The 27219-nt window shown below is 40.6% G+C and overlaps 1 protein-coding gene across 4 annotated transcripts in view; it reads right to left on the bottom strand.

Moving 5' to 3' along the window:
* The window catches only part of LOC115090469 (cyclin-dependent kinase 17-like), a 434720-nt gene that overhangs the window by 243183 nt on the left and 164318 nt on the right, over window positions 1-27219 (bottom strand). The window contains exon 1 of one of the 4 annotated variants that reach the window (XM_029599600.1): window positions 9958-10084. The exons of the other annotated variants lie outside the window; for them this stretch is intronic. Coding sequence (XP_029455460.1) covers window positions 9958-10045 — 88 coding nt within the window. The 5' untranslated portion in view covers window positions 10046-10084. Of the gene's footprint in view, window positions 1-9957; window positions 10085-27219 lie in introns of those variants that run through there. 4 annotated transcript variants of the gene reach the window in all.

The raw sequence follows: 27219 nt of genomic DNA, 5'->3' as shown, positions 1-27219 counted from the left end.
ACATACCGGTATGTAGGAAAGAAACTCGAGCGAAGGCACGCTGCCCGATTGGCCGGTGCTGGGCAAGGCTTGCCCAGCACCGGCCAATCGGGCAGCGCGCCTTCGCTCGAGTCACTCCCTCCCCCCACCGGACGCTGTAAAAAAAAAAAAAACAGTTCATTCTCCGCTCCCTCGCTCCCCGATTGGCCGGCAGCTCCCTCGCTCCCCGATTGGCCGGCAGCAGTTCATTCTCCGCTCCCTCGCTCCCCGATTGGCCGGCCAATCGGGGAGCGAGGGAGCGGAGAATGAACTGCTGCCTTCCCTCTGCAAGGGAAGGCAGCGTGCCTCATTCCCCGTCTGCTCTCAGCAGTGGGCGGGCCAGATTCAGACTGTAGGCGGGCCGGATTCAGCCCGCGGGCCGCCCCTTGCCCAGGTCTGCCCTAGAAGAAAGGTGAGTTAGGATAGCTATGATAGAGACATTTACAGATATCAAAATTTTCCATGCACAGCAGGTGACTCTTTTTCAACAGAAAAGAGGCTCTAGAACAAGGGGACATGGGATGAGAGTGAAAGGGGGTAGACTCAGGAGTAATCTTAGGAACTATTTCTTTACAGAAGCATGGAACAGCCCCCAGTGGAGGTTATGGAGACAAAATCAGTACTGTATATAAACTCAAGAAAGCATGATATAAAAACAGGGGATCTCTGAGGGAGTGCTGGGAATTGTAAAACTAATTTAGTTGGGCAGATGAGCAGGCTAGATAGGCCATATAGTCTTTTTCTGCCACTATGTTCTATGTTTGTATTTTCTAGCTCTCCTGTATGTTTGTTTTTTTTTCTATGCACCTCATAAAGACTGCTCCCATGACGAAATTTTATATTGAACCAGTCTAAAGCCTGATCCCTGTGAGACACCACTATTAATGCCTCTTTCCTCGGGGTGAGCTCCATGTACCACAACTCTTTATAGCCTTCCACTCAACCAGTTTCTAATCCTGTAAGTTACTTTAGGGCCCATACCAAAGGAACTCAGTTTATAAGTCAACTATGCAGAACTATGTTTTGTAAATTAAATGAAATGAAAATATAGCGAATAATGACCAAAATGGTCCATCTGGTCTGCCCAGAGGAAGGTGTTTAGGAGTATAAATGCAGATCCGTGTAGGTTACTCCCATGCAGAAATGTTACACCAAAAGTTACCACAGGTTACCCCATATCTTCATTTCCATTTTCTAGCTATTAGCGATGTTCTGGGTTTATCCCAAATCCTTTCAAATTCCATACCCATTCTTGTTTTCACCACCACTTCTGAGAGGGCATTCCATATATCTACCATCCTTTTCATGAAGAAATATTTCCTGTGTCAAAGGTCTTACTGAAATCCAGTGCTCTCCTCTGATCCAACTGTCTGGTCACTCAGCAAAAAAAATTAATCAGATTTTTCTGACAAGACCTACCTCTGGAAAAACTATTCTGCCTTAGATCTTGTAATCATTTGGATTCCAGAAACTGCATTATCTTCTGTTTCAGCAGAAATTCCATTCATTCCCTTACCACTGAGATCAGACTAACTGGCTTGTAGTTCCCAGTCTCCTCCTTACTTTCACTTTAGTGATGAGAAACCACATTTATATGTCCCTAGTCTTCTGGAACTACTCCTACCTCCAAAGGAACATTGAAAAGGTCAACTAGTGGAATGTCCAGAACTTATCTAAGTTCCCTTAAAACCCTCAGATGTATTCCATCTGGCCACATCGCTTTATCTACTAAGTTTAGCTAGCAACTCGTGAACAAACTTTTCAGAAAATTGTTTGAGGTTTACCTCACTTCCAATGTTGTGTGTGTCCATTTTCTGCAGTCCTGTTCCTGGAAGGCATTCTTCACATCCATCACTCTTTTCATGAAAATATACTTCCTGAAGTTGCTCCTGAATCTACTTGCTTTGGAGCTTCATATTTATTTACAAACATTTGATATTCCACTTTTTTCCAAGAATGGTCTCAAAGCAGATTACAATAAGCTTAAACTAGACTAACAGCTAGATTAATAGTAGCATATTTTATAGTGTTGCGTGCAGCCAGTCTTGCATAATATCCCAGCATATTGGATCTAATAGGCTGAGAAAAGGCTTAGTTAAACAGCTACGCTTTTGCTTTTTTTCTGGAAAGTGAGGTAGCATGCTTCATGGTAAAGGAATCTGAGTACCTTGATCCAGATTTTGGGGTCATAGCAACTGAAAGCCAGCAGTCTTGTGCAGTTCAGTTTTGTCAATGACAAAGGTGGGGAGGATAGAAAGGCCGTTTGTAAAGTCTCTAGGGGTGTGTAAAACCAAAGAAAAAGGGAGATGTACTCAGGAGCCTGTCTATTCATGCATTTGAAGATGAAGAAGAGGGTTTTGACTTTTGTTTAGGTTTCTACTGGAAGCCAGTGCAATTTGGGTAGGATGGGACCAATGTGGTCGGTTGCTTTGGAACCTACCAGAATTTTGGCAGAAGTGTTTTGCGGGAGTTGAAGGTGTTTCAAACTGTAATGAGAGATGCCATTCAATTCAATTGGTGATTAGCGCATGGATTTCGGTAGCCAGATTGTGCTATCTGAGGAAATTCGATAGTTGTCGAACATGACAAAGATATATGAAGGAGGTTCTTACTACCATTGAGAGATTTTGGACAAGTAGCACCCGAGGGTTTGTACCAATTTTTTGGCTGGAGAGGGTTCCTGACAGAGATAGTAGGGGATGCCCTCGGTGGCTAAGGCAGAGGAGTTCAGGTTTGGAGGGGTTAAATTTAAGTGTGTGCTTGCTTAGTCATTAGACCACTGCGGTAAGACAGATATTGAGATTGGTGATAGAAGAGGCTTGATCGGATCCTATCTTGAATCAAAGTTGAATGTGATCCACAAACAGGTAGCATTCGATGTTGAAAGATTGTATAAGGTCACAGATCCAAATATAGCTAATCAAGGAGAGAACAGAACCCTGAGACACTCCATAAGTGAATTTTTTATTTGAAAAAGAAAGAAAATGTGCTTGTCCATGAGATGAACTGAGTTCTGTTGGATAGAAAAGATTCAAACTATCTGAGGGCAGTATCCCATTACCAATACTTCCTAAGACCTGAAGTAGGAGACTATGATCAACTATGTCAAAGGCTGCAGAAAGATTTAATAAGAGGATGAGTCACCCCTTGGTCTGCGTATAGATAAATGCTGCTAATGATGGCTAAATGATGGATTCAGTTCCATGGCCTTTCCCAAAGCCAGAATGGTGAGGGTGCAATATATTGCCTTCTTCAAGGAAGTCTAGAAGTTGAAGTAGACCATGTTTTTTTTACTAGATTGGAAAGAAAGGGGAGGGTAAAGACTAGGCGTTAGTGGTCAATTATTTTAGGATCAGAGCATGGTTCCTTCAAAATAGGTTTAATTAGCACCTTTTTAAGTGAATTAGATAAGGAACCTTGTGATAAGATGACATTAGTTACGGTGGTTAGCCAAGGGGCTAGGTCTTGTTTAAGAATGCAGATGAATCTTGGGGGAATTGGGTCTAATAGGCTCGCAGATTAGCTGATTCTTGGAGTATCTTCTCTATTTCTAGTAGAATGATGGCTCTAAATTCAGAGAAGTGTTGTCAGGACAGAGTAATGTTGGTCCTTAAAGGGAGAAGGAGTGATTGTGTCAACTGAAGTGGGGTGAGAAGCATCAAAAGTAGAGGGATAGATTTTCAAACCGCGCGATTTGGCGTACTTTTGCTGGCGCATCAGGCGCAAGCAAAAGTACGCGGGATTTTAGTAGATACGCGCGTAGCCGCGCGTATCCGCTAAAATCCTGGATCGGCGCGCGCAAGGCTATCAATTCCGTACAGCCGGCGCGCGCCGAGCCGCGCAGCCTACCCCCGTTCCCTCCGAGGCCGCTCCGAAATCGGAGTGGCCTCGGAGGGAACTTTCTTTTGCCCTCCCCTCACCTTCCCCTCCCTTCCCCTACCTAACCCACCCGCCCGGCCCTGTCTAAACCCTCCCCCTTACCTTTGTCGGGGGATTTACGCCTCCAGGAGGGAGACGTAAATCCCCGCGCGCCAGCGGGCTGATAGCGCGCCGGGACGCGACCTGGGGGCGGGTCCGAAGGGCGCGGCCATGCCCCCGGACTGCCCCGGGCCGTAGCCATGCCCCCGGGCCCGCCCCCGGAACGCTCCCGACACGCCCCGAAAACGCCGCACGGTTCGGGCCCGCTCCCGACACGCCCCCCTCAGAAAACCCCGGGACTTACGCGAGTCCCGGGGCTCTGCGCGCGCCGGTAGGCCTATGTAAAATAGGCTCACCAGTGCGCAGGGCCCTGCTCGCCTAAATCCGCCCGGATTTGGGCGGATTTAGGCGAGCAGGGCTCTTAAAATCCGCCCCAGAGTGCATAGCCTAGATTTTATCCATGAAGAATTTCACAAAGTCTTCTGCTGTGTGATCACATGTAGTTGTAGTGATTCGTGATTTGATTGGAAAGCTTGTGTACTATGTTAAAGTTTTTACTCAGATGGTTCATCATTAATTCTAGTTGCTTGGAGATGTAGTCTTTTCTGGCCTGTTGAATGGCTGCTTTATATCATGAGCCCTAGCTCTACAACTTCCTTTCCAATTAAAAAGATTTACATCTTGTGCATTACTTACACCTTTCAGGGTTCTTGCCAGGTTCTTATGGCCTGGATTGGCCACTATTGGAAATAGGATGCTGGGCTTGATGGACCCTTGGTCTGACCCAGTATGGCATGTTCTTATCTCTCTTCTCCTCTAGGATATGCATATTTAGGTCCTTAAGTTTCATCTCATATAGTTTTTGTTTGCCTCTCTTTGGACTGCATCCAGCTTGTCTATAAATTTTCAGGAGTATGGCCCTCAGAACTGGACACAATATTCTAGGAGAGGTACAGAGGAATTATTACTGTCCCTTTTCTTGTGGTTATAACTCTCCCTGTGCAACCTGTCCTTCCTCTAGTTCTAGCCACTGCCTTATCACATTGTTTTGTTACCATCAGATATATTACTCTGAGGTTTCTCTCCTGACTGATGGACATCAAAGTCCCACTCCACCCCTCAACTGCCCACTGTGTATTGCTCACTCATATTTCTGCACACCAAAAGCTTGACTGCACATTTTCTGCAGTGAGCTACAATTTCTCTTCCCTCAGAGTGAATTCCATTTACCACAACCCTCTGTTGTCTATCACGCAACCATTTGCTAATCCAGTCCACCATTTTGGGACCTACCCTTAGGAAGTTGATAGATTTTTTGTTCTTTTAAGGTAGATAAATTATGAATTTTTATGAGAGATGAATGAATGTGTGTAGCAGATGGAGTTGAATTCTTTACAATTGGTGCCAGCCCTCACAAATTTCAAACTTGTAGTAATCCAATTGTTTGGTGTGTATTATCAACTGTAAAATCAGAGGAATTAATTCATTTAGGAAATATAAATATCCTGTTCTTCCTTGATGTTGGATAGATCTCTATAGACAGAGGAAGCCTCAAAAGCCATTCTCCTTGCCCATGTCTTCATTCACAGTAGCAGCCTCGTTCTTTTCCAGTGCTGCTTTTCAGGAACTCAAGTAGCACCAGCTACAAACAGCTAGACTGCACAAATCTCAGAGAGAGGATACACACACCATACAAAGTTTGAGTGGCAATTATGGATTTTTCTAACTCGTAAGTGCACATGATGCAAGAGATATTCAACAGCTCCAATGGATCTAAATTGGTCACAGAGTTGTTCCTCATTCAGTTTTTTGTATCAAAAACAAATGTGACTTCCAAAAGTACTGCAATGAAAATCTTTTAAATGTTGGGAGGCCATATTGTTTACCTAAGCTTTATTTTCTTTGGCTGGTAACTCACTATTTATTTATTCTTGCTGCTGTCAATTTGGGGGTGGGGGGAAGCTAATGTTCACGGTTGCTGTATATACTGGGGAGATAAGGAATGGAATCTCCTCAGTCTTGTTGTATTGTTATTGGAAAATTAATAAAAACCGTTTAAACATAAATGTTGGGAGGCCAAAATACTGATGAAAATTTGTAGCCACAGCAAATTTTCTGCTTACCAATGGACCAGAGGCAGCATGGATTCACCAGGGGAAGATCCTGTCAGACAAATCTGATTGACTTTTTCGACTGGGTAACCAAGGAATTGGATCAAGGAAGAGCGCTAGATGTCATCTACTTGGATTTCAGCAAAGCTTTTGATACGGTTCCGCACAGGAGACTGGTGAATAAAACAAAAAGCTTGGGAGTGAGTGCCGAAGTGGTGACCTGGATTGCAAACTGGTTGACGGACAGAAGACAATGCGTGATGGTAAATGGAACTTTCTCTGAAGAGAGAGCGGTTTTAAGTGGTGTACCGCAAGGATCGGTGTTGGGACCGGTCCTGTTCAATATCTTTGTGAGCGACATTGCGGACGGGATAGAAGGTAAGGTTTGTCTTTTTGCGGACGACACTAAGATCTGCAACAGAGTGGACACGCCGGAAGGAGTGGAGAGAATGAGACGGGATTTAAGGAAGCTGGAAGAGTGGTCGAAGATATGGCAGCTGAAATTCAATGCCAAGAAGTGCAAAGTCATGCATTTGGGGAGTGGAAATCCGAATGAACTGTATTCGATGGGGGGGGAAAGGCTGATGTGCACGGAGCAGGAGAGAGACCTTGGGGTGATAGTGTCTAATGATATGAAGTCGGCGAAACAATGCGACAAGGCGATTGCAAAAGCCAGAAGAATGCTGGGATGCATAGAGAGAGGAATATCGAGTAAGAAAAGGGAAGTGATAATCCCCTTGTACAGGTCCTTGGTGAGGCCTCACCTGGAGTACTGTGTTCAGTTCTGGAGACCGTATCTACAAAGAGACAAGGACAAGTTGGAGGCGGTACAGAGAAGGGCGACCAGGAAGGTGGAGGGTCTTCATCGGTTGACATACGAGGAGAGATTGAAGAATCTAAATATGTACACCCTGGAGGAAAGGAGGAGCAGGGGTGATATGATTCAAACTTTCAGATACTTGAAAAACTTTAACGATCCAAAGACAATGACAAACCTTTTCCAACAGAAAAAAATCAGCAGAACCAGAGGTCACGAGCTGAGGCTCCAAGGAGGAAGACTAAGAACCAATGTCAGGAAGAATTTCTTCACGGAGAGAGTGGTGGATGCCTGGAATGCCCTTCCGGAGGAAGTGGTGAAGTCCAAAACTGTGAAGCACTTCAAAGGGGCATGGGATAAATATTGTGGATCCATCAGGTCCAGAGGACGCATATAAAGAGCAGGTAGTAAAATACTGCACGGAGCGGCAGTAGCCACAGAGGCATTCACGGAGCGGGATGCCAGTGGCCAGTGGTAGGTGTCCACCTTCATGGAGCGGAAGGATGTAGGGCTGTCATCTCCCAATTAAATAAAAAACAAAAACAAAAAACAAAACAGGGATGGGATCCATCAGGTCTAGAGGACACATATAAAGAGCAGGTAGTAAAATACTGCACGGAGCGGCAGTAGCCACAGAGGCATTCACGGAGCGGGATGCCAGTGGCCAGTGGTAGGTGTCCATATAAAGAGCAGGTAGTAAAATACTGCACAGAGCGGCAGTAGCCACAGAGGCATTCACGGAGCGGGATGCCAGTGGCCAGTGGTAGGTGTCCACCTTCACGGAGCGGAAGGATGGAGGGCTGTCATCTCCCAATTAAATAAATAATAAAAAAAACCCAGGGATGGGATCCATCAGTTCTAGAGGACGCATATAAAGAGCAGGTAGTAAAACACTGCATGGAGCGGCAGTAGCCACAGAGGCATTAACGGAGCGGGATGCCAGTGGCCGGTGGTAGGTGTCCACCTTCACAGAGTAGAAGGATGAAGGGCATCCATCTCCCAATTAAAAAAAGAAAAGAAAAAAAGAAAAAAAAACAGGGATGGGTTCATGGGCTTATAGGTATTACCAATTATTAGGCTTTTCAATATTTGATGATAGTTAATGTGACTTTCAAGGCATTCTTCACTTTCGGTGCATGTCCGGCATGACTCCTTGCTTCAATGACAGGGGAAAAGAAAAACTGATACTTCACACATTTCCAGCATTGCCCTCTGCTTCATGGCAGAGAGCTATGCTGCCGCTTACCCAACTAATCAAACTTAATATTTCACTTGGAAGCAGCTCCAGCACTGCTCTCTACATTAATGGTGGGGGTGAAAAGGGAATTAGAACATAAGGTTACTAAGAGCCAAGAGAAACAGTTAAGTATGAGAACAAATGTGTGAAGCTTGCTGGGCAGACTGGATGGACCGGTTGGTCTTCTTCTGCCGTCATTTCTATGTTTCTATGTTTCTATGTTTCTTTCTGAAGGGTCTCCACAAATCACTCTGTTTCCATTGTTCTGTCTCATAATTGTTGAGGTCTACAGACTGATTATAGCAACAGAGAACATGAAGGCAGTTAAACACCACAAGGCCTCTTTTTGCTGACGTATTGCAGAGCCACCCAGCTTCTGGCTTTATCTTTATGCCTTCTGTATGCTTAACCCATGCCTTCTTAATTTTTACAAGTTTTTTTTTTCCTACCCCACCTCCACTGGGAGGCTCTTCCATATATCTACACCCCTTTTCTGAGGAGAAATATTTCCTTATGTTATACCAGAGTCTATCCCCTTTGAGTCTCATACCCCTTGTTCTATAACTTCCTATTTGCTGAAAAATGCTTGCTTCTTGTGCATTATTTAGATCTTTCATATTTATCATATCTCCCTCTCAATTTTGGTACACATATTTAAGGTCCTGAAGTCTCATTTCAAAAGTCTTATGATTTAGAGGTTTTGTGGGATTCCCGTAATAATGGGATTAATACATGATATTTACCTGACATCTTGAATATTTAGTAATAGTTGGAGATACTAATTGGCAGTCATTAATTAGCTCAGTTGCTAGCTGAAATTTGCCCATCTTAAACAATCTTCTTAAACGAAGGAGTCTTAATATGTTGTAATAACCTTTTTAAAAGAAAGCAAACTCCCCAATACAACTGAATACAAAAAAAATACTGAGTACTTAAGATGATCATAAAAGTAGATATCTTTGAAAAGTCCAATAAAAAAAATTCCAGAATATGAGCTTTTAAAACCATACAGGTCCCTTCTTTAAATGACAAGGTAAGTAAGTAAATAAATCAAAGAAACATCGTAAGTTTTCAGATCTGATCTAGGTTTCCTATTTTGACACAGAAGATACCTTTCTCTGGTTATAAGAATACATATCTTCTAAATATTTACTCTACTTGCTCTCCTTTGTACAGCATACTGTCTGAGGATGGGAGGGGGTTTACATCAAACAAATTTATTTTAAGATATTTCACCAATGTTTTAAGGCATTAACAAACATATCGACACAACACCTCAATAGCAAGTATAATGCCCAATTAAATATACTATCCTCCTCACACTAAAAAGTATCTTGGATTACAGCTTCTTTGTCAGAGTATTGTTCATTTCAGATATTTATTTAGACTTCTCTGAAGCAAAGCAGTTTATTTTGTAACTTTGCAATCTACAGTGCATTACTGTTATTAGAATCCTAACTGCCAAGGAAAAAAAGGGGATACACCCTGCATTAACACATTTTGTAAACTTTAGAATGAAACAAGGCTCAGCACTCTTCTTGACAAGGTAACAAACACCAGGGACACTGCCCTAGTAAGCGACAGCAAGGTTTCCTTGTAAATCACTGAAACAAGTACTGTGAATAGAAAGCATCCCAAAATCTTTTCTTTGGTTAAAAAAACCAAGTTAATATTATGACCTAGCAATTAACATTTATACTTTTTAATCAACTGTTTCCAGTCCGAGATTGCATGGTCTTATATTTAGCCAAAAAGTTTGTTTTTTTAATTATCTGTTCTTCTCCAATTTTTTTTTAATTAAGTAACCTGGTAACATTTAATTTTAAAATCAGCATAATTTATAAGAGACTTCTTACCTATTTTGCTTACAACAGGCCTACAATTCTCCAGCATTTTCAGCATTCGAAATGGAGAAAGTCTCTGCTTTTCTCGATTAGAAGTCATATTTTACCATGGACAAAAGGCCGTTGCCTAACGGGCTATAAAAATAGGAAAACCACAAATTCCTAGCAGTGCCGTTTTCAATCTGATGCAGCCCGTGTCCATTGGAACAAAGCACACAGCCCGTCTTCGGCAACTAAAAGAATTCAAAAGAAGGCTGCTTGCCCACAAAAATCCTCTGTACATTCCATCAGTGTATCCGGGCTTCAGATCCTGCACAACAAATGAGATGCTGCAGCACGAATCTTCTGAACAATATCAAACGCTAACGCTGAGAGAGAGAAAGTGTAAATGCCTGCAATGTAAGTATTACAGTACATGAAGGGCTGGAAAGGCTCCTGGCTTTTGTAGACCTGATATCAGCCTCAGGGTGAAATTGAAGTCGCTTGAAAGGATTCACAAAGAAAGAGCATCACAAATTCAATTTAATGCAAGGCAGTCCCAGACCTTAATGTTATTCTTTTGTTACAGGTCCAGCTGATAGCAATTAGGTATTGTTAAAAGGTATAAATCTCAGATGTGGCCCAGTCAGGCTTATATTTCAGCATCCCTGCCCCAGAGGACAGACAGAAATTATTATTTATTCACCGACAGGCATCCTTGGCTGCACAGAATAATCAAGCCGAGAGGCAGGGCTACTTCTTAAGGAGGATCCGTGTAGTAATTTTCCAGCAATGAAGTGAACTACAAAAACAATTCCTTAAAATTTGATAGAAAAAATGATTGTTGCTTAAAGAAACATTCAACTCTTTTATACAGTCCATATCAGTTCATGGCAGATATGTTAATGAATTACTCTTGAATAAAAGCAAGCAAGAAAATAAACTCCAAATCATTAACCAAGACATGGCACTGTATTAGACCCCGTTTTATTGGGGATCTGTAAGAACATAAGAACATGCCATACTGGGTCAGACCAAGGGTCCATTAAGCCCAGCATCCTGTTTCCAACAGTGGCTAATCCAGGCCATAACAAGTACCCAAAAACTAAGTCTATTCCATGTTACTGTTGCTAGTAATAGCAGTGGCTATTTTCTAAGTCAACTTAATTAATAGCAGGTAATGGACTTCTCCTCCAAGAACTTATCCAATCCTTTTTTAAACCCAGCTACACTAACTGCACTAACCACATCCTCTGGCAACAAATTCCAGAGTTTAATTGTGCGTTGAGCGAAAAAGAACTTTCTCCGATTAGTTTTAAATGTGCCACAAGCTAACTTCATGGAGTGCCCCCTAGACTTTCTATTATTCGAAAGTGTAATTAACCGACTCACATCTACCCGTTCTAGACCTCTCATGATTTTAAACACCTCTATCATATCCCCCCCTCAGCAGACTCTTCTCCAAGCTGAAAAGTCTTAACCTCTTTAGTCTTTCCTCATAGGGGAGCTGTTCCATTCCCCATATCATTTTGGTTGCCCTTCTCTTTACCATCTCCATCGCAATTATATCTTTTTTGAGATGCGACGACCAGAATTGTACACAGTATTCAAGGTGCGATCTCACCATGGAGCGATACAGAAGCATTATGACATTTTCCATTTTATTCACCATTCCCTTTCTAATAATTCCCAACATTCTGTTTGCTCTTTTGACTGCCGCAGCACACTGAGCCTACGATTTCAATGTGTTATCCACTATGACGCAGGTAAGTCAGAGTTAATTCTCAAGGTCATGAAATCCTACTTGGTAATTTTCTATTCTTTACTAATGTGCTGAAAGATGGGCTGTTTCAAATGCCATTCTCCTGACTTAGAACATTTCTGCTTTGCCAATCTGCATGAAAGTTCAACCTTCTTGCTGCATGTACTTCAGTCAGCCTGTGGTTATTCTCTACAGTACCTGGCATCTTACTAGATCTCAAGTCCCAGCTGGCTTGTCTAGTATGTTACACATATAATTTTCCAACATTATCCCAGACATCCCAACAGTGAACCTGGGGATAATTTGCAGGATGGTCATATAGAGGTACTGTGCTTGGGCCAGAGGCCCTGAACTGAAAATTCTCATCTCCTTCTTGGAGATGAAAATTCACTCTTGAGCACCTGAAGGCATGCTTGTATTCAAACTCCCTTCTTAGAGCACTAGGAAAACGAACTTTTTGTGATCAAAGAAAGCTAGACACAACCTGTCTTCCAGTGCCATTATCAGCCTTACCTGTTCCATTAGAACAGGAATCTTGTTTTCTGGGAATCTGCCCAACCTCACTAGTCAAACTTTGCGCACAAGTGACACAGGTCCTGTGTGCAGTTTAGACAAGATGACCCAATTGGTGATCCAGTTATGTATCTGCAAGGTCTTTACCACCCTCTCTCTTACCACAATGGCTTCCTAGAATGAGAAATTCCTGATCAGTAAGTCTTATTTATTTATAAAAATGTATTAATCACTTTCCAGCTTTTACAATAAAATCTGTAAATGTGTCCATCTCTTTGAAAAACAAATATTCATTAAAAATCTAATTAAATAAAACAAATTTCTAAAACGCATCAACAGATCATAGCCTCCCTATCAGGTGACCTAAGTAAAACAATCATAGTAGGCGATTTTAACTTACATATTACACGTCCCTCACCTACAGTAAATGCCTTCCTGGACGCCATGTCAGGCCTGGGCTGGGAACAACTCATTCAGTCCCCCACACATGCTAAAGGTCAAACTCTAGACCTAGTCTTTATTAATTCTAGCTTCGCTTCCAATATTCCAGAAAAAACCAAGGTTACTGCAATACCATGGTCGGACCACTATCTTATTAATTTTTCTCTTAATATCTCCTATCCAAAAACATTAAACAAGAAGGACTCACAATCTATAGTTAAACGTAAATTTATCACCACAGATTCTTTCCTTGATACAGTAAGACCCAATCTGCCAGTTGCATTAGCTACTAACATTCAGGATACTATTGATAAATGGAACACTATTTCCTCCTCATTAAATGCAATTGCCCCATTAAGAACAATAAAAATACAACCAAATAAAAAAAACAAAACAAATGCCCCATGGTATACAAAAACGCTACACTCATTAAAAACCTCACTTAGAAATCTTGAGCGCAGATGGAGGAAGAACAAAACCTCTGAAACAAAAAATGCCTACTATTCCTTACTACGTCAGTACAATAAAAACATAAACTTAGCAAAAAAATCTTACTATGCAAACCAGATTGCCAAAGCAAATGGAAACCCCAATATACTATTCAATATAGTAAAAACCCTAACGACCACCCAAAAAGAATGCTCTACCAGTTTTGAGACAGCCTTATGTAATAAAATTGCTAACTACTTCAAATCAAAAGTTACAGACATTTCAAATCAATTCTCAAAATTACCATTACCCTCTTATAATAACCTTGAATTTACTTATACATGGTCTGAATTTACACCGGTTTCTGAAAATACTACACAAACCATTATTAGAAAACAAAATCCCTCCAACTCACCTGACAATTCTTGCCCTGGTACTTTCTTTAAAGCCTTAGGTCCTCACTCTAGCAATTTCTTAGCACTATTAGTAAATCAATCCTTAGAAAACGGTCTTTTCCCGTCTTCCCTCAAAAAAACCTCCATACTTCCCATCTTAAAAAACAAATCAAAGGAAGATTTCGATCTTAACAATTTTAGACCCATTGCAACATTAACATCCCTGGCTAAGCTGATTGAATCAGTAGTGTTATCTCAATTATCAAACTACCTATCAGAAAACGATATACTACATACAAATCAACATGGATTCCGCAAAGGTCACGCCACTGAAATTCTTCTACTGACATCATTTGACACTATATTTCGGGCCTTCGACTCTTACACAGACCACATTATTGTCTTCTTGGATATTTCTGCGGCCTTCGATACCGTTGATCACCAAATTCTTATTGCTATTCTTAAATCCATAGGTATCTCAGGTGTTGTATTACAATGGTCTATTTCATGTCGCATCCAACAAGTCAATATAAATAATCATTCTTCTGAACCATACTCTATTGCATCAGGTGTTCCACAGGGTTCTTTCTCTATCTCCTATTCTTTTCAATATTTATCTGATACCTCTCTGCCGTATCCTAGCCTCACTAAACATACAATTTAAAATCTATGCCGACGATATACAGTTTATGGTACCATACAACACCTCCTGGACCCATACATTATCTTTAGTATCTCTATATCTCACAACTATAGACACCTGGCTTTCCCATAATCGTCTGAAACTAAATCCAAAAAAACCAGAAATAGTCCACCTCTCATCAATTACTGATTCATCCATAGGTCCCCCACCCCAACTTGTATTTAATGGAACTACTATCCCTATCTCTAAAACAGCTAAAAACTTAGGTATAACCATCAATTCAGATCTCTCACTAAAGCAACACATATCCATGATTACTAGGAACTCATTCTACAAGCTTCAACTCCTGAAACGACTCCGCCCTCTACTTTTCTTTCACGACTTTCGGACTATCCTTCAATCACTCATCTTTTCTGGGCTTGATTACTATAATTCTCTTTACATAGGTATCCCAGACAACACACTTCATTCACTCCAACTGATCCAAAATGCAGCAGCACGTATTCTTACAAACTCTTCAATAAAAAATCATATTACTCCGATACTTCAATCCTTACACTGGCTACCAGTTAAATACAGAATACAATTCAAGATTCTGCCCATTATACACTCTCTCATTTACACTCCTAATTCTGTTAATTTATGTTCTATTCTTCAAATATACAAACCTGCTAGGCACTTAAGATCACTGGACAAAAGCCTTCTAGATATTCCATCACCGCGACAAGCCCGTCTTGATATCACCAGAAAAAGAGCATTCTCAGTCATTGGTCCAATCCTATGGAACGCACTACCGGATTCCCTAAGATCCATATCCAATTCTAAACATTTCAAAAAATCCTTAAAAACACATCTGTTTCAAACTGCATTCCATATATCACTTACTAAATAACATAATCTCTTTTTTCCCATGCTTACAAATAAAAAGGCGCGACATTATTATAAATTGATTTGTCTTATATTAACTAATTATTATTTTTAGATATTTATTTTCAATTGACTATTTTTGTAATTTTTATGCTTTATTATAATTTTATGTTTTTTAATTTCTTTTGTTTGTGTATATTTTATTTACTTATGTAAACCGTTTTGATTAAACATTGTTTGTAAAGACGGTATACAAATACTTTTAAATAAATAAAATAAAATAAACAGAGCCATCAAGGTTGCTCCTTCCTTGAACTAATTTGCCAAAGATTCCATTAACCAGGTTTTCACCTTATGCCTAAACTGCTTTAGATCCAACTCTTCTCTGATAATGGTGGAAGATCATTCCATATTTTGGGTACTAACATTGTAAATGAGTGGTTCTGCAGTTTAGCATGTCGATAAGTTTTAGCTGGTGGAAGCTGGAGTTGATGACAATACTAAGATCGTTTATGTCTGGAAGTCATGTAGGTATGGATGCAGAAAAATTTCTGGTGTTGCACAATCACTATCTGTCTCAGTAGGATTTTGGCAGATGCTAACCCATAAAGCAGACTGATATATATGTTTTATTTTAAGACTCCTGTACTAAAAAGGGCCAGCTATATTAAAGGAATTTCTACCCAACTGTAAAATTATGTGAATGAATTGGTAATTAGAGAACACAGATGCTAGAAAGAAAAGTGGGGAAATGGAACTCAAGTGAGGAAAGCAGAAAAGGGAACTGTGAAGAGAGAGATACTGGAAGAGAGACTAAAAGGACAGAAAGCTTAAAGAGAGTGACCTGATTTGCAAGTAGAGAAAATGAACTACTGTGAATAATGGAAGCCTGGAAGGCAAAACACAAGGGGGTATGAAATCTTGTCTTATCTAAACGTGAAGCAGATATACCAGATATATGTCAGATATTAATTCATGTAATGAAGCATGGTGTTTGAATCACCATCCAGGCCCACCTTGAATTATTATAAGAATGTTTTCAATTGGCCACACTTTTCTTCATCTTGCAATATATGCATAATAAACACTTAAAGTAGAAGAGCATATGACATAACATTTTGAATTCCTACAACATTCTCATGTCCTTGGAAATAGAGCTTGAACTATAGACCATATAAACAGTGAAATTATTTTACTTTACAAACGTTCTGAAGTGTATAATTCAAGAACATTTGATAAAGCAAGTTTTGTTACTGTAAACAGTGTTCTCCAAAGACAGCAGGATGAATTAGCCATGACATGTGGGGGCGATGTCATCCAGCGACACCAAATGGACCCATCTCCCCAAGCTTGTAAGATGTTTTGCTCTTCTGAGTTTGTGTGGGAATTCCCACATGGGCATTGCCTTGTAAGCCCCTTCAGGTGACATTAGACTAGCTAAGTAGTCACCTCTCCAGGAGGTGGGTATTTAGCATGGCTAATTCATCCTGTCTATGGAGAACACTGTTTACAGTAACCAGTTTTCTCCATCAACAAGCAGGGTTGAATTAGCCAAGACATGTGGGGAGTCCCAAGATAAAGGATGCAGTGGAGCACTTACTGAAAATGCAACTTGGGACCCACCCTCCCACATGTAAATATAGACTACATTTGAGTACAACTATATATATATATACAGTAGTTCATTCTATACAATTAACATTATTGACATCCATAGGCACAGCTGGAGCAGTTCCAAAATGGTTTAACTCAGATCACACACAGCGAATTAGACTAGGTTCTTCCCACTCCTCCTGGTTAGTATTACTTCAGGAGTCCTTCAGGGCTCTGTACTCTCTTTCACATTGCTCAACATCTATTTTGCTCCTTTATGTAAATTACTTTCATGTTTAGGTGTCAATTATAATTTATATGCACATGACATTCAGTTTTTCATCTCGTATTTTTTTTATCATGGTCTAATATGATGGAACATGTTACATTGGCTACCTGTTGCATGGAGGTCACAATATAAAGTCCTCAACCTCATTCACAAACTTTTAAATTAAGAATCCTCCAATTAGCTTGCATCAACACTTTGTTTATATAAGCCTACTCATCAATTCCCCTCAGCAAAAAAAAACCTTCTGGAAATTCCAACCCCAAAATTAGTATGCTGGACATCACAAGAAATCAAGCCTTCTCAGTAGCAAGCCCATGCCTCTGGAACTCTAAGTCTATTTGTACAACTACATCTCACAAATCTTTTAAGAAAGCATTAAAGACTTACCTACTCTTGCAGGCTTACCAAACCAACATAAGTCCAATTTGACTTAATTTGTCATTTTAATGTTTTTACTGCTGTTATATTTTAAATTTTGTACATGTGTGTGAAACTAAGGGTAGGCATAAACGACACAAGGTGGGTGGCACCTTATAAACTAACAAATTTATCGAAGTATGTGCTTTGCAGGGCAGATCACGTCATGCATCTGATGAAGTGCAAGTATAGAGGTAGGTAAAAAATATATGGGGATGGGGGGAATTCAGAACAAAGAAAAGACATTATATTAAGCAGGCGGGGTTTGGAAACAAAGTGATAATAAGGTTACGCATGTGCTGTTGTAAATCGCCATGTACTATCTATGAATGTGAGCACTAAAAATGTTAATAAATTAATAAATAAATTGAGCAGAAAAACATCTTGAATGGATCTGAGTTTGCAGGGAAGAATGGAACAAAACCTTTCTAGTTTTCTGTTTTGTTACGATGCAAAGAGTTCAATCGCTGGAAGTTCCCATAGACTGTTGGCTGTTGATTGTTGCAGAGACCATCATGTGGATGAAAAACTCTGTTAATATGTTGGAGATCCTTGAAACGTAGGTTGCTTGCAGGACTGTTTGCCTGCCCATTCTTATATCTTTATGGATTCTTGGCAAAGAGTCTAAAAGCCTGTCTCTCCCTTTTTCACACAGAATATGTCTACTGGGCTATCAGTTTGAATGAGGATGCTTTTCCCCTGGAGGAGATGAGTGAAAGTTGTTAGAGCATTTCTGATTGCTTGCAATTCTAGGAGATTGATCTGAAATCATCATTCTATGAATGGCGAAGCTCCTTGAGATTGAAAAGGGCCCATGTAGACTCCCCCAATCCTCTTTGGAGACATCTGTCACCAATGTTACTTGGTGAAGAAATAGGCAGAGTGATGCTCCCTCCTGAAGGGGTCTAGCCACCAGCATAATTCCTGCTTCATTTTTTGCAAAATGTCAGGGGTTCAGTTAGTTGGTTACATTGGGATCAGAGGCCCCATTGCACGCATTGTATATGAAGGTGGATTAGTGAAACCATATGAATTGTCACCACCATGAGGCCCAGAAGGACCCATACTTCCCTAGTCATCAACTGATCTATGTTCAACAGTCTGTACACAAGGGACCTGAGAGCGCTCACCCAATCTGACAGAAAGAAAGCTCCCTCGTGTACAGAATCTATCCATACTCCATTGAATTTTATTTTCTGGAGAGAATCAGAGTCAATGTCTCAAAATTCATCAGAAACCTTGGCAACAGGAGTTGAATTGACTTTTGTAGGGAGGTTATTTACATCTTCCTGTGAGGTCACCTTCACAAACCAGTCTTCCAGGTAAGGGAAGATCTGGATGTTGTATTGTTGCAGATATGAAAACCCTTCAAGCCAGTGATAGCCAAACAGGAGTACTTTGTACCAATAGTGGGAAGAGTCTACTAGAAAACGCGGGCAATGTTAGTGGGAGGAATGGATGGGTATATGAGCGTAAGCATCTTTTAGATCTAGAGCACACATCTATTCCCCCCTCTTGATGAAGGGGAGAATCGTGTGGAGAGAATTCATTTTTAATTTCTCCTGGAGTATATATTTGTTCAGGCTTCTTAAAGCCAGCATGGGTCTCAATCCCCCAATTTTCTTGGGGATGATGTAGCAATAGTAGAACCTCTGGCCATGATGGTGGGGTGGAACCTCTGGCCATGATGGTGGGGTGGAGCCTGCTGCCTGAGGAGTGATGCCATCAACAAATGGAGTGTCAAGTGAGACGGATCTGAATTGAAGGCTGAGCAAAGAGGAGAAATAGGAAGTCGGAAAAAACACAAGCGGTATTCAGATTTCACAATTTTGAGAATCCAGCTATCTTTGGTAACGATGTGTCATTTTTCTAGGTAGTGCTGGATTCTTCCCAGAAGGATGGCTGCTGGGTTTATAAGGTGGTCAAAAATTTGGTTCAGGTTTAGGTTAGACCTGTTGCGTTTCTTCTTGTTGGCAGCGCTCACATGGATAAGCATGAGCCAGAAGTTGCTACTGTTACACAAGTAGATGTGGGACCCAGCAACACTGGAATTGCTGGAAGGGACATCTCTGGAAATACAGCCTTTTAAAAGCATAGTAAGAGTGCCTCGCAGAAGACTACTGCTCCAATCCCATGGAGCAGGACTGGACCACCATATGTTGTTACTTTATCTGAACCACCATTTCTCTGAGCTTTTCTCCCAAGAGGCGATCAATCACCTAGTCAACGAATGTCTGCCAATTTGTCATGATCATCATTGCACAAGCTACAGGCTCTCAACCAAGCGATGCGACATGCTCTGATGGAGGCCAATGGAGTGTGTGCCATGGTTTTGAAATCTTCATAAAAAGATCAAATAAGATGTCGTATACACTCTTCGGCATCCAAGAGTGGTTGAGGGTATGCTTTCACCTGGAAGAAGGAAAGGCTGTAGTTTTTGTATGCAATCATGTTAGTATTGAATCATGTAGATTTGGTGAGCAGAAATATGTTCATTAAGCATGGGGCTCTGGAATACATTCTTACCAAAATAGTCCAATAGTCTGGGATCTTTCCCTGGTGGAGTATTTGAGAATATTCTTGTTTGCTTTTTTAAGCAGCGATTCCACTACAACTGATTGTTGATATAGTTGCACTATCCCAAATCCAAGGGAATTTTGCACTCTGTATTTGCGATCAAGTTTTCTTGCAACTGGGGCTGCTGGCCATTCCAATCCATGTTTCTAAAATTTGGAGAAGGTAAAGGCCTTTACATAAGAATCCTTGTCCTTACGCACAGTGACTCTTAAGTGCTTTGCTCAATATATCCAGAAATGTGAAGCAAGACAGGTCTCCAGGCAGACACGAGTATTCTGGAAGATCCAGTAGGGGATCATAAGATATTCCCATCAAACTAATCCAGGACCCCAGTGAGGAAAATGATTCAGGAAGGGTTCTGGTGTACATCCTCTGACTGGCTGGACACCACTGCAATGGAGAGCTTTGAGCTATAAGATGGATATCTTTATGCACTGGGGATACTGGACTCCTTTCTCCAGGTAGTAAACCTGATATTCTATAAAGAAAAAATGGGAAGGTACCTTCCTTAACCTTAGCTGCTAGAGAGGTAAAGAAATCCTTCACCAATTCCGCCACCTGGTCTAAGGACTGACGTACCTTCTGGCCTGGTGTTGGTAGTTAAACATCCTCTTCTGATACCAGAATGGATTCATGCATATATTCTGGGCTCTGCAGAATTTGTATTGGGGGGTCGAGTAGATATGAGTGGTACCAGAGAACAAATGGAGTCTGGAGTCTTCAGATGTAATCCTTGTGCCAGTAGTTTTGTTGGCGAATGTGCTCTGGTGATTGGTGAGGGCAGATGAAGCATGTACCCTTCTGCCCCTGGCACAATTCTTGGTATGTCTGCATGCAGCTGCATTGGAAGTACTGTTGCATGATGCATGAATGATGGAGCAGTGTGTTCTGTCATCACTGGCATCGAGATCCAATGCATCCTGTGCTGCAGGGCTCAATGCGTTAAATGTGCCAAATGAGTTGAGGATGTAATGCTTCAATGGTTCTGATGCAATAAAAGTCTACGGCACCAACGTCTTATGCATTGATGGTGCACCTGTGGCTCCCCCAAGTGAAGCTTCTTTTTCTTTGAAGCATTTCATTTGTTTACTTGACCCCAAAAACTCAGCTTGTTCTTCCAAAGTGGGTGATATTTTGGAGGAGCTTCTGCTCAACTCCATACCCACAGAGGCAGACAAGGCTGTACTCCAGGAAGAGGATCTACTGTGGCTTCTGAGAGATGTATGCAGTTCCTCCATTTTCCAGGCCCTCACCTTCTGAGAATGTGCATAGATCAAGCCACACTGGTAACAGCTGGCCTGAGGTAGTGGTAACAAACTTCATGTCCATTAATAATACATATTTTTCTACAGCATATGCAGTCTTTAAAGCCACTCACTGAGGGCTCTTTCTTACTGGACAAGCTGAAGAAAAAAATCTTCTAAACATCTTTATTGATAAGAAAAAAAACCAAGATGATACATTAGAACAGTTGCAATTCTTCAATTTGCATATTCCCCTTCACCCCCCACCCAAACCTCACAAGGTACAATTTACAAAGTATACCATTATACATACAATGAAAATTAAAAGAATAGGATCTACTATGAAACAAAGACTCGAGTCCAATTATGAAATCACCTGATTAACAAGTCATGGGCTAGGAATCCATCAGGGGATATAGGCGCTGACTGTCCTCTGAAAGCGATTTGTGAAAGTGCCCCCAGATATTCCGAAAAAGAGCACATCTTTTCTTAGATTTAAATCGCTGTAAGTCTTCATCGAATGACTTATGAGGAGAGATTGAAGAATCTAAATATGTACACCCTGGAGGAAAGGAGGAGCAGAGGTGATATGATACAGACTTTCAGATACTTGAAAGGTTTAAATGATCCAAAGACAACGACAAACCTTTTCCGTCAGAAAAAAATCAACAGAACCAGGGGTCACGATTTGAAGCTCCAGGGAGGAAGACTCAGAACCAATGTCAGGAAGTATTTCTTCACGGAGAGGGTGATGGATGCCTGGAATGCCCTTCCGGAGGAAGTGGTGAAGACCAGAACTGTGAAGGACTTCAAAGAGGCATGGGATAAACACTATGGATCCATAAAGTCTAGAGGACGTGAATGAAGAGTGGGTGACTCGCTGGAATGACGGCTACTACCTGGAGATAATACCCTTATTCAATAAATATACACACGGTTAATGCAACTCCAACATTGCTCTAAGCTTCAACGGCAAGAGGAAATGTGGAAAAAAGGATCTGCATTCACAAAAAAACGGGGAGTAGCTTGCTTGTTACGGTGGTTACTACCCCAAACCAAATAAGCCTGATATTTCACTTTCAATGCATATCCAGCATAGCTCTCTGCTTCAACGGCAGGGGAGGAAGACCGATACTTCACGCATATCCAGCATAGCTCTCTGCTTCAACGGCAGGGGAGGAAGACAGATACTTCACGCATATCCAGCATAGCTCTCTGCTTCAACGGCAGGGGAGGAAGACATATCCAGCATAGCTCTCTGCTTCAACGGCAGGGGAGGAAGACATATCCAGCATAGCTCTCTGCTTCAACAGCAGGGGAGGAAGACCGATACTTCACGCATATCCAGCATAGCTCTCTGCTTCAACGGCAGGGGAGGAAGACATATCCAGCATAGCTCTCTGCTTCAACGGCAGGGGAGGAAGACATATCCAGCATAGCTCTCTGCTTCAACAGCAGGGGAGAAAGACTGCTACTTCACGCATATCCAGCATAGCTCTCTGCTTCAATGGCAGGGGGAATGAAGAAAAGTGGATCTATATACAGACAACAACCAACAAGGACTGAATTACATAGTCTGGGTAAACAAATAAGCATGGGTGTAGCTTGCTTACTGCGGCGGTTACTACCCCTAACTAAGCTAGATATTTCACTTAGATGCAGTTCCAACACTGCTCTCTACATTAATGGTGGGGGTGGAAGGGAAATAGAAACAAAAGGTTACTAAGAGCCAAGAGAAACAGATAAGTATGAGAAAAAAAAAGTGTGAAGCTTGCTGGGCAGACTGGATGGGCCGTTTGGTCTTCTTCTGCCGTCATTTCTATGTTTCTATGTATATTCCATGATGAACAGATCAAACATTTGTACTTTCCATATTCCCAGGGTAGGAGGTATATCATCCAACCAACGACAAGTTATGCAATGCTTCGCAATACAACAGGCTTTAATCAGAAATTGGTGTAAACTTAACCTCCAAAATTGTCCAGGAATATTATAATTCAATAAAGCGAAAGCTGGAGTTAAGCGAACAGGTTCATTAATCATTAAGAATAAAGCATGCAACACTTTCCCAGAAGCGTACAATCTTAGAACATGACCAAAAACAATGGAACAAATTTGCACCTGTAGAACAGCATTTACGACACTGAGATGAACAAATGATACACATATGGAATGCTTGGACTGGAGAGATCAGAGCTCTATGTGCAATTCAATATTGTAATTCCCTTAAATTTACATTTATCAACATTTTGTACATTTGTGTTATGGCTTCCATAAAATACTTTTTCTCCATTAAAAAGCCTAAATCTGACTGCCATGTTTGTGTTAAATAACTTGACATTTGATAGCCTTAATGCAAATGTAAAAGTTTATAAAGATGAGACACCAATCCTTTTGGACACTTAAACAGCCTCATCAAGGCTGCAAAAGCAGGTGATGAAATGGGATGTGCGATATCCTGATTGACCAACTTGTGGAAATATCTAATATGTAGATAGAGTAGTCTATTGCCCAAAGGTTCAGTTGATCTCTACATTGCTGAAAAGATAATAACTGAAATGTATCAGCGATAATAAAATCTTTCAACAGCCACTGTTTATTCAGCTGAATATGGGAGCTTCCTAAGGTAATGCCTCTAGTTCTAAAATACTGATTATCTGTCAGTAGTAAAAAGGGAGAATCATCTACTTGAAGGTTCATCCATTCCCTCACCATATGCCACCCCTTTATCATAGGGCAAATTAGCATGGATGATTTCAAGCTAGGAGATAATTAACTTAGATCTCTCTCTTTTAAATTCCAAGGAGAGGTGATATCCTCATCAATTTGTAAATCAGTAAAATGATTACGATTAAGCAACCAGTCACCCAAGATCCGCAAGGGAATATAATTGAAAATTTGGAACTCTCAGGCCGCCTTGTGCCTGAAGGGCCATTAAGGTCTTATACGCTATCCTGGCCCTCTTCCCATAAGAGGCATGGGCAACATTTGTATAAGATACAATAGTTGCAGGGCCAGCATCATCTTAACTACAGCAATCTTACCATGAAACGAAACTGGGAGAAATTTCCAACTCTCTAGTTTATTCTGGGGCCTCTTAATCATTGGGCTATAATTAAGCTCATACCATTTCCTTGGAAATCAGTGTATGTTAAGTCCTAAATATCGTAATTGCTCCTTTGCCCATTTAAGTGGAAACTGAACCCACTTATCTTCCAGATGTCCCAGGTTATCCAATGCCTCTGTCTTATCTGTTAAGTTTGAAGCCTGAAATTGTCTCATATTTGAGGAACAAGTCCAGAACCACAGGCAGTGACTTCGTAGCATTTGAAAGCACTAAGAAAATATTATCAGCAAAAAGAAGTGAAGTAATCATTGTCTTACCCACTTTAAACCTGATATATCAAGGTTACTCTTAAGTTTACTTATGAAAGGTTCCACGGAAAATAAAATTAATAATGGGGAGAGAGGGCATCCCTGTCTTGTCTCTCTGTATAAATAATATTGCTCAGAACTCCTCCCATTTATACTAATTCGAGCAGCAGGATTGGAATATGATGGACAAATATATTCCAAAATTCTACCAGCAAAACCAAACATCTTTAGACTTTCAAATAGCTACAGTCATGCAACTCTGTCAAATTTATTTTTAATGTTGCAGCTTACCAATTGGATCTTTGATTTTAACCTCATGGCACTGTGACAGAAAGGCATATACCCTTCGAATATTAACGGAGGAGTGCCTACCAAATACAAATCCCGCTTAATCTGTACTGATCAGTTTAGGGAGAATATATTTTTAATCTGTTGGCTAGAATCACCACAAAGATTTTAATGTCGAGATTTAGTAGTGATACGGGTCTATATGATGCTGGTGAAAGTGGATCTTTACCGGCTTTTGGAATCACTACTTTAACAGCTTCCTTTAGAGAGCAAGGCATATATTCATCATCACTCATTTTTTCATAAAGAGCTCTCAATGGATTGGAAATCATCTCCCCTAATGATTTGTAGAAACATGCATTAAGCCCGTCAGGGCCAGGTGATTTTTGATTGGGAAAGGCTTGGATAGCTTCGAGAACTTCCAACACTGTAAAAGGGATATTTAATCTGTCAAGATCCTTGTGATCTAGAGTCAGTATAGAAATATTGTGAAAAGGGTCAGCAAAGATATCCGAATCAATAGGGTCTATTTTGTAAAGATTTAGCTAGAAGTCCCCAAAGACTTATGAAATCTCTTTGGAGGTATTAATTATGTCCCCTTCACTGTTCCTCAGGGCACCTAAAAGTTTGAAGCGCAGGGTTGGCATACCACATTAGCCAACATCCTGCCTGTTTTATTCACAAAACAATGCAATTTAAAGCTAATGTATTGAATCGATTTATAGCTTTTTGATGCAGTAAATCATGCATAACATTTTGGAGCTCAGTATATTTTTGTCTCAGCTCCGCTGAGGGTTGAGCATTTAAAGCTACTTTACATTGCGTCAGTTGAGTGGCAAGATGGAAAATTTTGGCATTAATCCTTTTTCATTTTGATTTCACATAGCTAATTATTTCCCCTCTTAAGACCACCTTTGCAGTTTCCCAAAAAAGGACTGGATCAGTCCTGTGTTGATCCTGTGTTGATCATACATCCTTATATAGTCAATCATTATGTCATATACATTGTTCATGGCATTGCTTATATTTGTTCTCCTGTTTCTTGTCAAACGCAACTTAAGCATAGTTTATTGTTTACTGTTAACCGATGTGATATCATTGATGAATGTCGGTATATAAAACTATTAAATAAATAAATAAATAGATATATCCCTTTGGAACTCAGAAAATGAAGCATCTTGTGAGAGTTCTGGTAACATATGCCAAACTTTTAAGAAATTCTCTTTTTGTGTCCAATTCACTATACAGAGAACCAGAGCATGGTTTGATAACACCAGATTTTCTATAACGGATTTAGACATTAAGGGAAATAGTTTTTCTGATACTAAGATGTAGTCTATAAGTATAGAAGTAGAATGTGCCCTTCCGTGATGGGTATAATCCTTTACATTGGGATTGAGTAACCTCCATATGTCTATTATTTTTACATACTTACAGAGAAATGGTATTCCTTTCCTGGAGATCTTTGGGGCTTGAGAACTAGCGGGGTATCGATCAATGCTGGGATCAGTTATACAATTCAGATCTTCCCCTAGGAAAATTGGGGCACTACCCACCTCCAATAATTTGACCACTATGGTAGAGAAGAAAGCATGATCATAGGAGTTGGGGCCATATACTGAAGCCAGAATGACATCCTTCCCCATCAATTTACCTAGCAAAATTATATATCATCCCCCAGGATCTTTAATTTATTTATGTAACCTAAAATCTATGGCTTTATGTATTAGAATCGCAACCTCGCAACTTTTAGATGAGCTAGAAGCAGCAAAGATGTGTCCCACCCATTTACGTCGTAATTTAAGATGCTCCTTATCAGGCATGTGTGTTTCTTGCAAACAAACATCACTATTAAGACTGTTAAGATGTAAGAGAATTTTTTCTCGCTTAACAGGCATTCCTAGACCCGCCACACTTCAAGTATTCACTCTAAGGTTTCATGTTAAAATAATAGAGTATCTAGTTATATATCTAAACCTAACATTAGGTGGGGACTACCTGTCCCACTCCAAGCAGTAGAATGCCCTAAAAAAACTATCTTGGTTATTCAAAGCACTCTGAGAAGTATCTGAAAGATCCTAAAAGATACAGTATAAAAATCATTATCCCCTTTAAATTCCCCCCCCCCCCCTTATTCCTTTCAGAATTGTTGTACCCACCATACCATCCTCTTACACTCTAACCTGAGCCTCGAGGTCACAAGCACATTCGGGAGCCATCCCTATAGTATCAAGATAATGAAAAGTTGGAACTCAATTGTTGTATGAACTACAGATCATGCTTCGTATTCTATAACTTTGAAAAACATATCATATTGAATGCTGAAAGTGAATAACCCTCTCGTAATGCAAAATGTAGGATTTCCAGCTTAGAGGCCCAGTTGGCTTAATACTCAAACCTCTGATGAGAAACATAAAATTGCTTACCCATAGTCACCCCTCCTTAGATGCAGATTCCGGCAA

Source organism: Rhinatrema bivittatum, chromosome 4, assembly GCF_901001135.1.
Source record: "Rhinatrema bivittatum chromosome 4, aRhiBiv1.1, whole genome shotgun sequence".
In the NCBI taxonomy this organism is placed as follows: Eukaryota; Metazoa; Chordata; class Amphibia; order Gymnophiona; family Rhinatrematidae; genus Rhinatrema; species Rhinatrema bivittatum.
Note: the sequence above shows the minus strand (reverse complement) of the source record. Positions and strands in the feature narration are given on the sequence as shown.